At 53.1% G+C, this 15,029-nt stretch overlaps 1 protein-coding gene across 1 annotated transcript; it reads left to right on the top strand.

Moving 5' to 3' along the window:
* The first annotated feature begins 1,445 nt into the window (after positions 1 to 1,445).
* KLHDC7A (kelch domain containing 7A) lies at positions 1,446 to 4,678 on the top strand. The gene has a single exon (XM_075773027.1). The coding sequence runs from the start codon at positions 1,446 to 1,448 to the stop codon at positions 3,978 to 3,980; it is 2,535 nt and encodes an 844-aa protein (XP_075629142.1). The 3' UTR covers positions 3,981 to 4,678.
* Positions 4,679 to 15,029: the final 10,351 nt, after the last annotated feature.

Below are 15,029 nucleotides of genomic sequence, written 5' to 3'. Positions count from 1 at the left end.
AGCTGCTGCACGGGAGGTGGTTTGGAAGGCTGCAGACACTGAGTGTGATCTCGCGAGCATCCCGCACCCGTTAAGACCTCTTCCTACCCGTGACCCCTGCAGGTGGGACCCAGCTCACCCACACCTCATACAAGGACTTGTTTTAGCATCGCCCGGGTTCATTTCTCTGACAAATCCCACTGGATTGGGACCGAGCTAGTGGGGAGCAAGTCCCTGCATACAAACAGCGGCACCCACCCACCCCCCCCCATTTTGGCTGTTTCTTTGCCGCCTCGTAGGGCCTCGTTTCTTTATGCATCTCTCAGCATGCGAGACATTCCCCCTGGGGCAAAGGAAATTAATTTTATCCCTTTGAATTCAGCTCGCTTAGCGGCGGTTGCAGAGGGATGCCATTCTCCAGGCCCACCCCCCCCTCCACTCCCCCCCGCCCCCCACAGTCCAGGCGTGGGGACCCAGCTGCCTTGGGGACAATGGGAACAACAATTCCCCTAAATCTTTTAAATTCACCAAGACTAGACACATCACCAACACCTTTCCAGGGGGAGAAAGAAGCAAGCCTACCACTGACTGGCATTCTCCGTGCCTCAGTTTCCCCACAGTGACTCCAATCCCCACGGACATCCCACGTGCAGCAGCGCATCACTTCGAAATGACAACTCATACCTCTCCCATCCCTTCCCACCCCAAATTTCTTCCCGGTCCCAATGCTTTTGTTTCCTTTCCTTCATTCATCCTTCTCCCCGTGCACACGGCTACAGGTCTCCAAAGGCAGCGGCTGCCAGCTGCAGTTTCACTCCTGCCTTTATTCGCTCTTCAGTGCCAGAATTTTCCCCCTCCCAAAGCCCCCAGCTCCTTTTCCACTGGCTCTTAATTCCCCTGCCACTTCCAAGCTGGCCTCAAAGAGACCCCAGAAGCTTTCAGGCTGTTTCCCGTCACCCTTCGTTAGCTAGCGTGCTGCAAACGAAGGCTACCGAATTAGTCACCCGCCTCTGCTGCAGAGCAGCTGCTCGGCGTCGGACCAAAGGTCTGCCTGGTACCGGGCTGCTTCTCCCTCCCTTCCCCACGTCTGCATCCAGGGATGAGGGATCTCGCCCGGATGAAAAAAAAAAGTTTTTTTTTCCCCCTGCCAATCCTTTTTAAATAGTAAAAGAAAGAGGGAGGCAGCACCGTCGCACCGCTCGGAGATACTTTTCCTCCCTTTGTGCTTCCTTTTGCTTTGCTCTGAGCCTCTCTGTTTACCAGGCTAATAAAGCCGGCTCCGTGCCACCAGCTCCGGGCTGCACCTTTTCCCCGGAGCCCAGCCCATCCCAAACATGCAAATCTTGTCCGGAAACCTCCTGCCAGCTTTACCCTCTCAAAGTCACCTTGCCCCAAACCTTCAGCTCCACAATCCGGGCTCGCTCGGCAATCATTAATCGGCTTCTCTGCATTCCCGGCACGGAAAAATGCCCCAGCGGGTAACCCTGCCCTGGCAGTCCGACATGCAGCTGGCCGGCAAGCTGGTCCTCTCCGCCACCGCTCTGCTCCTCCTGACTTTGGCGTACAGGTTTTATAAGTCCCGCTCGCTTGCCGGGGGCAAAATCCCACCGGCTGATACGGGAGGAGAACAGAGGGGAAACGCTGCCAGGGATGGGGACGGGGATGGGGATGGGGATGGGGATGGGGACGGTGCGGGGGGTCTGCGGCGGAGGAGGGTGTTGGGTGGGGAGGTGAGGAGGGATGGTGGGGAGGGACAAGGAAGCGTCCCAGCCGGCACCGCTGGGACACGGCGCACGCCTCCCCGGGGGGATCGAAGTCGGCCAAGAAGTGAGGAGGAGGATGGAGAGGAGATGGATTCTGACCTGGGGATGATTGGTGGGAGAGTGAGGATGGCCGGGAGGGGAAGCGAGCTGGGAAGCGAGCCGGGAAGTGAAATGGGAAGTAAGTCTGGAAGGGAGACAGGAATTGAGCTGGGAAGTGAGCCAGGAGGTGAGCCAGGAAACAAACCAGGAAGCAAGTTGGGAAGTAAGCCAGGAATCGAGCCGGGAAGTAAGCCGGGAATCAAGCTGGGAAGTAATCTGGCAAGCAAGCCAGGAAGCAGGCCAGGAAGCAAGCTAGGAAGTGAGCCGGGAAGTGATCTGGCAAGCAAGCCAGGAAGCGAGCCAGGAAGCAAGCCAAGGTCTTATGACCACGGGGATGCAGCCAAACCACCGGGCAGCCGCGGGGAGGAGGGCACGCTTGCCCCAAGCACCGGGCTTTTCCCCGGGATTGCTAATGCCCGGATGGCAGATGACATGTGCACCCAAGGCATGGAGCAGAGTTTGGCCATCACAGACATGACCCAGGAGGCCAAGGAGCGTGGGGGGATGATCCAAACCCTCAGCGTCACCTCAGACCTGGGGCTAACGATGACAGCGAGCAACGCGGGATCAGATGCCTCCTACTCTTTCTCCTCGGTTGCAAAGATCCAAGTGGAGGAGAACTACATCACCGAGCGGCAGGTGAAGGACAGAGCTGGGCAGCCAGTCCCCGGCCTCAAAGGCAAAGTCTATGACTACTACGTCCAGTCCATCTCCCAGTCGGTGTCAAAGAAGAGGTCTCCTCCTTACATCCCCCTGAGAACACCCCGGTGCCGTAGCTTGGAGGGGGTCGATGAAGAGCTGAAGGGCTTTGCAGCCCAGGAGCTGGACCCAGCTTTGGCAATGTGGGGTTCCACCACCTCCTCCATAGTCCCACAACCTACAGGGAGCTTGGAGATCTCCCCTGAGCCGCCATCTCCTGGCCGCAAGGACAGCATCCTCCAGATTGCCGACAGTCCCCACCTCCAGCTGCCCATGGAGGGTTTTGGGGTCAAGATGCCGGCCGGCACACCACCGGCAAGCCCTCGTCCAGAGCTGGTGGCCAGTGCCAACATCTTCCACATGCCACCACCCACCCACCTGGACCTGGGGAACTGCTACGAGGTCCTCTGCATGGCCAAAGCACAGAAGCTTGGCCACCTCCAGGAGGCTGCCTACAAGGTGATGAGTGACAACTACCTGCAGGTCCTGAGGACACCCTCCATCTACGGCCGCCTCAATGCCAGCGAGCGGGAACTCATCCTGCAGCAGAGGATGAAGGGGAAGATGTATGTGGCTGTGGCAGATGTCAACGTGAAGGAGCCTGGCCTCCACAACAGCCGCCTCTGCTACTACGACGATGGAGGGGACTGCTGGCGTCACCTCTGCCACGTGCCACCGGAGGTGGTCTCCCGGGGGTGCGCCATGTGCAGCATGTTCAACTACCTCTTCGTGGTGGCTGGCTGTGAGGGCACGGGCCGGGCACAGAGACCTTCCAACCGTGTCTTCTGCTACGACCCCCTGACTAACATCTGGAGGGAGATCTGCCCCCTGAATGAAGCACGGCCGCACTGCAAGCTCGTGGCCTTGGATGGCCACCTCTATGCCATTGGCGGCGAATGCCTCCACACGGTGGAGTGCTACGACCCCCGGCAGGACCGCTGGACCTTCACTGCACCCCTGCCCCATGACACCTTTGCCGTGGCCCACACAGCCACGGTGTGTGATGGGGAGATCTACGTCACAGGGGGCACCTTGCGCTACATGCTGCTGCGTTATGCCGCCCGCTCAAACAGCTGGAGGGTCAGCCCGGCCGGCGGTGGCAAAGACAGGACGGCCGAGATGGTGAGCGCCAATGGCTTCATCTACCGCTTTGACTTCCACCGCAGCATGGGCATCAGCGTCTACCGCTGCAGCGCCAAGGCCAAGCTATGGTATGAGTGTGCCACCTACTCCATACCCAACCCATCCAGCTTCCAGTGCGCCATGGTGGGCAGCCTGGTCCACTGTGTTGGTCGGCACTTCCACATACGCTTCTTGGCTGACCACATCTCACCTCGCTTTGGGACCAAGGAGCTGCAGCCCTTCCCATCACCACGTGGCAGTCTCCTCCCAGCCATCCTGGTGCTGCCAGAGGTAGGGATGGTGCAAACACAGGTTTGAGGGATCCATGCTGGGGTCTTATGCAACAGTGGTGGTGGCTCAGACGTGACATGATGGTGAAAGCTGGTAGAAGAAGCCATGAGCCCACATTGGACCACATAGCATGGGACCAACATTACCAGGACAATGTTACCTATACCTACCATCAAGCAGGCATCACACCAGTCCTCATAAGTAAGGGAGGAGACAAACTGCCCTTGGATACTGCCAATAAATCCAGCCTTGAAGACACAAGGAAGAGCAAAGAAGGAACTAGGTGGACTCGTTTGCTTAGAGATATTTAAACATAGGTGTGCTTTCTTGGATGCAAATAAACCACAGCTTGCTGCAGGCTCCCAGCTGGGCACTGCCCAACAAGTATCTGCTTTACACATCGGGTGTCTAATATTGACAAGGACACGCAATACATGGGGGATTTTAGGGTGGAGGAACACAGCAGCGAGGTTTGAACCCTAAGGAGGTATCACCCAAAGGTCAGCCCCATCAGCATCAAGCCAACATCGAGCCTTCAGGCTTGACCGCACATATCACCCCGGGGTTGGAAGCTGGGGGCCAGAGGGTGCACTGCTCCTACCAGTGCCTTGTCACCTGTTACCTTCTCCTCAGCACAGAATTATATATATATATATATATTTATATGCATGCAATGTAAATAGGCACTATAGATTTACAGACAAATTGTCTTAAATGAAATTAAAGTGAACATTTGGTAAAATTAACCACGGGCTACTGTTGCGCATCATTTCAAGCCGTAGCCAAGCCTAATGGGAACAAAGAGGCTGATGCATGTTTTGCATCAATAATTACTGCACAAACAATGTCTTTGAAGAGGCAACCAGAAGCAAATTAGGGCTCTGGATGTGAGCAGCCGGTTGTTCATCCCCTTTTCCCTGGGTTTCACCGACCTCACTCCGCTGTCTCCATGTCCTGCCAAAAGCCTACTTTAGGTAATTGAATTTTCTTCCCCTCAAACAGCTTGTCATCTGTCATCTGTCAGTCCCAGACAGACAAAACCAGCTCCCAAATGGACAAAACCCTCCTGTACCTGCCTCCTCGGTCATGGGCACGAAGTCATGGATGTGCTTGAAGTGCTTGGAGATAAGCAATGGTGCTGGAGCAGCCCATGGTATCACCATGTACACCTTGCTGCTCATGGTGGTTTAGGACACCTTAAGTTAATGTTCTCTCAAAATGCTCCCAAAAGTATTTATTACTTCTCTCGGTCACTGCCTGGAGGCCTTGTGTTTCTGCTTTCAAGGGCTTCCTACGAAGGTCAGTGGCATCCACCCATGTTAGGAGACCTTAGGAGGCTGCATTAATTAACTCTGCCTCTGAGGTTTGCTTGTTAGCCATAGTGTGTTGCTTCTGCTGATGGAGGGTGGGTGCTGCATCTTCTCATATCTATCATTATCAGTGAATTCCTTGCTAATTAGTCACCTCCATAGCCAGCGCTCAGAGCAGCAAGCTCAACAAGACTCACGTGTGCTGGAACACACCTCTACTTCTCCCCCAGCAAAACCCAGGCACCGGCTGCTTTACGGGAGCAGCCCAGCCCCCGCCAACCTGCAAAAGCTTCTTGTTGCCATCAGCATCCCTGCTCCAGCACCCGGCCCCTTCGGCATCCCTGCCAGGGCAGGCTGGGCGCTGAGGAGCAGAGGGTGCACTGGCTGGGTGGGAGCTGGGTGCCTGGACCCCTTCCAGGCAACAGCTTTTTGTTTTGGTGGTTTTTTTCATCCCCAGAAGAGCTTTCCTGGGATCCTGCCCTTCTCATGGTGCCTCTTTGCTTCCGCTTCATGTTTCACCTTTCCTTTAACTCCATGCTGCCAGGTTGCAACCTAAAAACCCAGCAGCTTTTCCTCATTCCCCAGCGTGATGGTGAGAATAACAACAACCGAGGGTGGGCAGCTCTCCCCCCGCTCCTGCACTCTCCAATATTAACACGATTCGCCCGGGGAGGCATTTTGGAGATTAAAAGCACTGGGGAGGACAAACAGATTTGGAGCAAAAAGCATGCGGCGATCCTGTGGCTGACAGCAAAATGACTTTTGGCTGTGGTTAAGGGAAAGCAAAAGGGAAAGGACAAATGCAAACCGATACTCAGACCTGGACGAATTTTTTTTTTTTTTTTTTTTTTTTTTCTCCCAAACACCAGTGCATGGGAGGAGCCCTTGGAGGGCTGGCAGGTGCGGTGCAAGGGCAGCGTCACCGGCCAACAACTGCCACCACCGCCAGACCCCGGTCATTGATTTCCGACAGTGTCAGACACCCATCTCTGTGTTTCTGCTGATGGGCAGCGGCTTCAAACCACAGGCTTGTGGCTCTCAGGATAACCATAAGACCATTGAGCAGCTTCAGTGCAGCTTTTAGCATCGGGGTATTATTTATTTTTGCTGATCAGGTTGGCAAAGCTGCCACGATTTACAGGGGAAAAGGGTTGGGAAGTGGGCAGTGCATCCTAATAAAACTCCGCAGCGTGCACCATGGAGCTAGAAACCACCCTGAGCAAGTTCAAGTATTGATAAATACTTAGAAGTCACAATAAACCCATCCAGGCTGGGGGTTTACCTGGAGGGTCCTGCTCTTGGGAGCCCCTTCCCTCGCTGCAAGACCAATCGCTGCAAACTGGGACCTTCGCTGGGTCGGGGACCACCAGGGCGGGGTGCTGGAAGAGAAAACATGACCACCACCGGGCTTGTGAGAGCTGGAAAAACCAATTTCCACCATCCACCAGCAATTCTTCCATCCCTACAGTTCCCTCAAGGGTGCCACCGAGGATGCTCACCAGCAGAGAGTTCCTTCATCACCAACGCCTGGACCCATCGCTGCCCTCTGAGCCCCCTGCCCGGTTTATCTCCCAACAGAAGGGTGCAACCACCAAACCGCAGTGCTTCACAACCAAATATAACCTTTGCACTAAATTCAGTATTTTCATCTAATCAGGAAGACCCATTATCTACCCCCACCACGTTTATTTAGGCAATTACATAGTTTAATGTACATTGATTCAGATTCTTAATTTTTACATTTTTGATTATGATAAAAAACCAGTGAGTGACGCATTTCTTATTTGCTCTGCGCTCTTTTTTCCCTTGCAATGTGCCAGGCTGCATGCGAATGGAAATTGGAAGTCAATTAAAGAAGTGCAAAACCAGCATTTTAAAATCTTTTTTATTAGTTAAACACAGCTACCTTCAATGTGTCGGCTACAGCAGGGTGGGAAAAAAAACCACAAAAAAAGCAAAAAAATGAGCTTATCCAGACATGTTTTGCATTTAAAACCGACACAATACATGAAAGAAATATTAAGCGTAGCGAACTGACAAATTAAGTATCTTGTTCCTGACAAGCGGGAGCAAACTCGGGTCAGTGGTTGAGGAGCCGGGTGGGAATTTAAAGCCAGGGGAAGGGAAAGACCCATCGCAGCATCTCTAGGTGCCGGTAAGGGAGGTGGCACCTCTTGGCCCCTGGCCGTGATTTCTCCTAGACCTTCTGGAGAGTTGTCTACAGCAACATCTACACTGCCACGGGTTGTGTTGCCATCAGGAGAGCCTCCATGAGATGTTTAAAGCCAAGGAGAAATGTTGTGTCCTTTCCCACTCATTTCTTCACCTCTCCTGCACTTAATCCAAGCTGACCACCCACACATGACCACCAGCAACCCCTTGGTAGAGCAGATCCTGGAGGCACCAACCTCATCCTTTCTCTGCTCTGGGTTTACAACCAAGAACAGCCCAGTTGTGTAGACAAGGAGCTACACCCAAGCTGCAGAACCTCATTTACAAGCAGATGCTAACGAACCAGGGCTCAGCACGACCCCCATCGCTTGCAAGACCCAGACCTGCTTGCCTGGTGCCAAAGGGACGTTCCTTGGCGGCATCCACAAGGCACCGCTCCGGGAACGTCAGCCAGCTCCTTGTGAGCATGGAGAGGTCAGTGCTAATGAAAGATGCTATCACAGAGCCGGCGTCCGGCCAGACAAATGTAATTAGCGGTATTTGCAGAAGACAAACCTTGGCGAGAACGGGGGCGGGGGGGGGATGGGAGCACATCCCCTTGTGATCGTTTTGGGGAAAAAACACGGCCATTTGGAGGCCTTCCAAGCTAGAATAACAGCCTTGCCAATGACTATTTAATTAAAACCCGTGCGGCGTTCGAAGGGAGAAGGGCTGCGAGTGAATAAGCGCGGTGATAAAATATGCATCGACTCCGGCATAAGTTCTCCCTCCCCGGCACAAGCCTTTGCTTAAACCGTTGATGGTTTTTGATTCACAAGCTCCAGCGAGGAGGGAACATTTGCCAGCCACTATTTCAATCCCGCTGGGAGTTTTTTCCGGGGGTTATAGCCACGCTGTAGTTTAGGATGTGTCAGCGCTGGCATCATAAACACAGATCAGAAACGCTATAAAAGGAGGGGAAAAAAACCCAAAACCACACTCCTGGCTGGAGTTTAACATCCTGTGAGCTTGGGCCAAAGGCAAATTATTTCTCCGTTACTGAAATAAAATCAATAAAGCTCATTTTTATTTACAGAAGAGCCAAAGAGGGGGAGAAGGGAAAACTCCTCGAGCTGCAGAAGGGGGGATAGGGGTGTTTATGGTTTTCAGCTGGTTTTCAACAAAAAACACAAGGCACTGGCAGTGATTTCAAGGCAAAAAGCAGCGGCTGGGCTCTTCTCAGCTGCCTTTCATGGACATTATTGAAAATATCCCCAGGTCCCTTAGTGGTGCCAACCCTGGGGTGAAACCCCTCACCCCAAGGCAACCTGGGGAGATGCTGTCTCCAAAGAAGCTACCTTCTAGCTACATAAAAACAGATTTATTATTATATCAGGTATTTTGGTTCATCGCTCTCCTAAAACACGCACTGGACACAGAGAGGGGGTGAGTATGTGGTTTGGGGACAACGGACTCTGTGTTGGGTCACTGCCCCAAAAATACTTCAATTCCCATCAGGGCAAATGACCTTTTAGTTGGTCACTCTTTTCTGAACAGAAGGATTTAGGGCACATTGCCCAAATTCTGATTGCTTTGAATCAACATTGTTTGCTCAGTTTGCACCTCCCAAATGCCACGCTCGGCTTTTGGCAGAAATTGCCTTTTTGCCCCAAAATGAGCAGCCTGGCAAGGCAGTGTGGGGTGGGTGCTGGTGCTGGATCTGCCTGCCTTCCCCAGAAACAGTGATATTTAAATTTAGTGTTTAGTTCAGTCCCAACTTGCAGCGCCTACGTGCTCAGGGGATGAGCAGCAACACACCTCCCATGGATCGCTGCGTGTCTATCACCCAAACCCTGTCCATGAGAGCATCCCTCACCCTTGAAAGCTCCTTAATCCACCACGGAGGATCAAGGCACCCCACCAAGCCCCATCTAGGATGGTGGAGAGGAGGACACAGGTCATCCCGGATTCAACCCCCAAGGAGACAGCAGGCACCGCAGCAGTACGGGGTGCTTGATTTCACTGTGGCCAAGGGATCATAGAATCACAGAATGGTTTGGGTTGGAAGGGACCTCAAAGATCATCTAGTTCCAACCCCCCTTCCATGGGCAGGGACACCCTCCACTAGACCAAGTTGCCCAAAGCCTCATCCAGCCTGGCCTTGAACGCTGCCAGAGACCTTGGGATCACCCAACAAAATCTCCCATCTCAAGTCAAGGTGAAGCCTATCCCTTAGGTCTTTCTAGTTCAGGATCTGAGAGTCCTCCCAGCTTGTTGTTGTTGTTTCATTATTAAATCTCTCCTTAATTTATGATGTCTCTAACCAAAGGACAGCACCACGCTGGAAGCATACTCACCAGGCTAAGAGGAGATGGAACAGACTGTGCCACATGCATGGGTGGCTGGGAAGATCATCCAGCCTCATCCGCTATCGCCTGTCAGAGGCCCATCCATCCCGTGAGTGGTCCAGGACAGATGGGAACAGTGAAGCGTGTCAGCCGTGCAGGGATGGGTGGCCAAGAGAAGCCCAAGCAAGGGGCTGTCTCCCTCCAAAACAGCTCAGAAAAAGCAGCTTGGTTAACGCTGTGGGGATGCTGTGATCCTTGGTTAACACTGCAGGGATGCTACGGTCCCTTCCCCACCTTCCTTTGCTTGCAAAGGTTGGTGGGGCTGCCCAGGGCCGTGCCCAGCACCAGCTCCAGGAAAAAGCAGCCCAGACACAAGATCAGAGAGGTCTCAGGGACTCAGCGCCTGCAGCGAGCTGCATCCTTCACCTCTGTGGCTGGTCCAGAGCCACCAACCCCACCAGACAGCCCACAGGAGCCACCCCGAGCAGATCCCTGAAGCGGCTGCCATTGCCATGAGTGGATTAGCTCCATCACCTCCAACTCCTCCAGATCCCACAGGCATTGCACATCCCCATGGTGAACCCTTTCATGCCACCTCCCCATACCTACCATTTAAGCCCTCAGCTCCGGGCACGGGAGGATTTTTCACCCCCTCCATCCCACTCCCCTGCCTTATCTGCAGGCAGGAGGTGAGACGCCAGCCCCGGCATCAGCCGGCGATGCAGCCGAGCTCAAAGACACTCAGACTGGCCACGGCTGATAAAGGGCTTAGGGCCGGCGCCAAGAGCCAGCGAGGCTCCGGGAAGGGTCCCAGGAGGGGGGACACTGGCTCCATCCCATGGAAAACCCAAGCCTGAAGCATGTCAGCCAGGTCCTGTGTTTCCCGTCCCAACAGCACGCACTTAAGGAGCTCCTCTCCTCTTCCTCTCCTGGAGGGAGGAAGAAGATGCTGGAGGATGCGTCAGGAGCATTGCATTTATGGCAATACCTATTGATACCCGACAGCTGCTAAGAAAGCAACTAGAAAGCCAAAAAAGGAGAAAAATTAATATAATTATGAATCAATAGAGATGCCTTCCACGTGGGGAAGGAGCTGAGTGACTGGGTGCTGCGGGGAATGACATCCCGGTGCGGCTTGGGAGCTAAAAGCCATGGGAGGTGGGAGGTAGGAGCGTTTCAGCTCAGCCGCATTTCGGCAGCGAGGGGGTTAATTTGCCTCGACGATGGATTTTCGGTGTCCGTGGTCGATAAACAGGGCAGTAATTATGTTGCGTTTCTCTGATGGCTGCGGATCTTTAGAAAAATCAACACAATAGCAGTTCAGTGAATCTCGGTGACACGCAAATTCGATCTGTCATTTTGCTCACGGCTGAGGCTTCCCAACTCTGCTGCTGGTTTTTGTGTTGGGTTTTTTTTTTGTTTAAACCTTCAATAAAAAGGTTTACATCGGTTTCATGCCACTGCCACCCCCTCGGTTTCAGTGGGAGACGTCCAGGCTTATGCCTCACTCTCTAAGAGCGGGATGAAATGCCGGTGAAGTGGCTTTTTTACAGCATGTGGTAGAGAAACAGTCAAAATATTCACAGGGAGAATTAAAAACCTCAGGCTGGAAACAGGTTGCACTTGATTTGGCAACTATAAAGCCTCTTTTCTTTTTTTTTTTCCTCTCAAAAAAAGAAGAAACTTTACCAAAATATCATTTCCATCACGAAGTAGCACCGTTTCCACTCCCAAAGGGCACATTGCAAACAGTCCTAAAACATCCATGTCCATCTTACCATGGGTCAAATTTTACATCAAAACAGGTGGGAAAAAAAAAAGAATTTTTCCTTTTTTTTTTTCCTCTTTTCCAATTCCCAGCCAGCAAATCAACACAAAATTCAAGAAGTCATTGAGATTAAAGGGAAGCCCTCCTGATTTTCCACCAGTTGACTTTGCAGTAAATTAATCACATTTCATTTGAGGCTCAAACTTTCTGCAAGCCCCAGTACGTGCTATCGATTCGCAGCAGCAAAGCCTCTGGCCCGGCTTTTCCAGCTGCTCCGCTTGGATGTGGATCATCCCGGAGGATTTATTACACATGGATCTCACCCCAGACATCCCACCACCAAGGATGGAGGATGCTTCGGGTGACCAGCGCCAACACAGGCGTCTCCATCCTTGCTATTGTGGTACCCTGTCCCCCCGCTCCCTCCTTGCACTGCATCCACATGGATGTGAGACACCAGCATCCCCAGCAGCCGTCACATCCGATTCTCATCCTTCGCTCCCCTCCTCGTTAAAAATAATTTCACAGACATAGGCAAGGAACACACATAGAGAGAGTCCCAGACACCCAAACCACCAAACCAGCGCTGCCAGCTCCATCTAGAAACCAGATCCCTGCAAATAACAGTTAAATTTAAGGGGGTTTGACTCCACACTGCTGTATGTTGTAATAATTTTTTGTGGGTTCCAAAGCCTGGGCTTGCCCGGATGGGGAGGGGCACATTTGCATGCTCTGCCTTGGAAAAACGATGCCCTAGGGATACAAGCACCACCTCCGGGAGGGAGCATCCCGCCTGTTGCGCCCAATCTTGGTACCCAGAGCCAGGAAGATGCAGCTTTCCCCGCACAGCAACATCTCTCTGGTACCCAGTCGCTCACCCCTTAAATTTCCATGACTACCCTCCTCGCCCACGCAGGGTCCGATCCCACCGCCCTGCCCGGGGCTTGTCCCCAGGAGCACGGGAAATGCATCTGGGCGGTCGGATGGCCGAGCTCCCGCTCCCCACATCAGCTTTATTAACCCCCTCAATCTGTACCCCCAGAGCCCCCCCCCAGCCTGCGGCGCTCAGCCTGACATCCAGCCGAGGCCAGGATACGGCCACGCCGGCACCAGATGTGCCGCGAGGAGATCTCCCGGGTTGCTACGCAGCTGCTCTCCCCCCTTTTCTTTGCAACCGAATAAACAGAGATGAAGCCGTAACAGCCATTTGCACAAAGAAAAGCATCTGCACCAAGCCAAGCATCTGAATTTTTTTATTTCTGCATGATAGGCCTATTTGGAGAGCTTTTTATTTGTAATTAAAATGCAGCCATTACAAGTATTTTGTTTCCAGCTAATTGTTTTCTCTTTTTTTTTTTCCCCTCCCTTCCTCATTTGGGATGATAGACGAGGGCTGAAATAGCAGGTCGGGATGGCTGGGAAAAGCACCCATAATAAAACCAGCCCTTAATAAAAAAGAATCATGTCTTGATGATGCATGGCTGTACTTTCTGACTTTCTCTTTTTTTTTTTTTCCTTTCCCCAGCCTATAAACATGTGCTCGTTAGGGCAGGGGCTCATTAGCAGGGGCCTGTCTGCCTTGATGTTTCCATCAGCAACACGAGGGCACTGGGCTGTTTAAGCCAGTCTATCATCACCAGGCACTGCAAATACCTTAATCCGCATCAGGCAAGAAACGTAGCGCTCCGGAGCGCTGGCTTTAAAGATAATAAACAGGAGTACCGTGGAAATAGCCGCCTAACAGCCCGGCTCCCCACGAGCAGAGATGTTTGCAGCCATCCTGAGTCCTTTGAGCCACCAGCCCTCTGGTTCCCTACGGGGCAGGGGAAGGTTTCCACTTTCCCCACCTTTTTCCCAGAGCACCCAGCTCAGAAGAGGGGTCAGCGAGCTAAAAAGATGACGTATTGCAGTGTCTGGCTGTTTGCAAGGGTTATTTGGATGGGTAAAGCACGGCAGCAGACGGGTGATTCCCCGCCAGGACGGGCAGGGAGAAGCCTGCAGCCGCTTCCATAAACACAAATTTCGGGACCAAGAGTTGGGCGAGCATATGCAGGGGGATGAGATGTGGGATGATCGGGGTGAGCCAGACGGATGGCAGAGAGCAACGGCTCCCGTTTGCTTCCAGCATCCTCGGGAAGTCACGGCTCCTTGGGATGGCAAACGGGACCTGGAAACCTCATGTCGTGGTTTTACCCCAGCCGGCAGCTGAGCACCACGCAGCCGCTTGTTCACTTCCCCCCCCCCCCCCTCAGTGGGATGGGGAGGAGAATGGGAAGGAAAAAAGACAAGACCTGGTGGGTTGGTATAAGGACAGTTTACTAGGATTGCAAAGGGAGAGGGCAAGACAAGACAAAACAAAACAAAACAGTACTTAACAGAGTATACGAAACTGGTGATACAGAATGCAGTTTCTCACCCGAGGACCGTACAACTCAGACCGCACGCTCAGACCTGCCCCGAAACCGGACTGTCCCCGAGCCACGCGTCCTGAAGCTGCTGCTGCCCCTCCCCGGCTAGCCCCCTTTTATGCTGAGCATGATGTCACATGGTATGGAATACCCCCTTTGGCTCGTTTGGGTGACCTGTACTGTCTATGTCCCCTCCCAACTCCTTGTGCACCCCCAGCCATCCCACTGGCAGGGCAGTGCAAGAAGCAGAAAAGGCCTTGGCCCTGCGTAAACACTGCTCAACAACAGGTCCATAGAACAAAAACATCTCTATATTATCAATGCTGTCTCCAGCACAAATCCAAAACATATCCCCACACTAGCTACTACGAAGAAAAATCAATCCTCTCAGCTGAAACCAGGACACCTCATCTCATCCCTGGGGGGGTCACAGGCTGCTCCTTAACGCCTCACCCGCTGGGCTGGGGGGGCTGCTAGGACTTCCGAAAGTTGGGAACCAGGGAGCCCAGGCAGCTCCCAGGGTAAAGTTACTGCTGGACCAAGAGAAGTGAATTCTGGCCGGGGCAGAGCTGTAGGGGGGGGCTCCCGCAGCTGCCAGCAGCACAAGCATCACCAGCCCTGTCCGAATGCATTAGGTGCTTCTGCCCCTTAAATGGCAGCAAGACGCGCTCAGAGCCACCTCAGCACTCCAGTCACTTCTGCTTTACAGCCTTTTTTTCATTTTGCTTTCTCGGCACCGACCCTTTGCTTTATTTTTCCTTGCTCTGCTGCGGGGAAGGTGCAGAGTTGCCTCTTGGGGAACATCAGCAGAACCAAAACCCGAGGAGCAGAAGAAAAGCTGAGCTGGCTCCAGCTTAGCCTGAAAAGTTTTGCAGGGGAAGGACGCAGCTCTGCATCCCCACCGCTGATGAAAAAGGCCTGAGTGGATGCTCAGGGGGTGTTGGGGTACCCGGTCACTGTTGCATCCCCCTCTCATCCATTGCTGGCTCCATCCTCGAGTACCCAAAGCAGCACCTTGCAGCAAGAGCCAGCCTTAGAGGGTCATTAGCCTTCTTTGCAAACAAGCTGCTGGAGTCAGAGGGGAAAAAACA

The sequence above is a fragment of the Balearica regulorum genome, chromosome 21 (genome assembly GCF_011004875.1).
Source record: "Balearica regulorum gibbericeps isolate bBalReg1 chromosome 21, bBalReg1.pri, whole genome shotgun sequence".
NCBI lineage: Eukaryota > Metazoa > Chordata > Aves > Gruiformes > Gruidae > Balearica > Balearica regulorum.
Note: the sequence above shows the minus strand (reverse complement) of the source record. Positions and strands in the feature narration are given on the sequence as shown.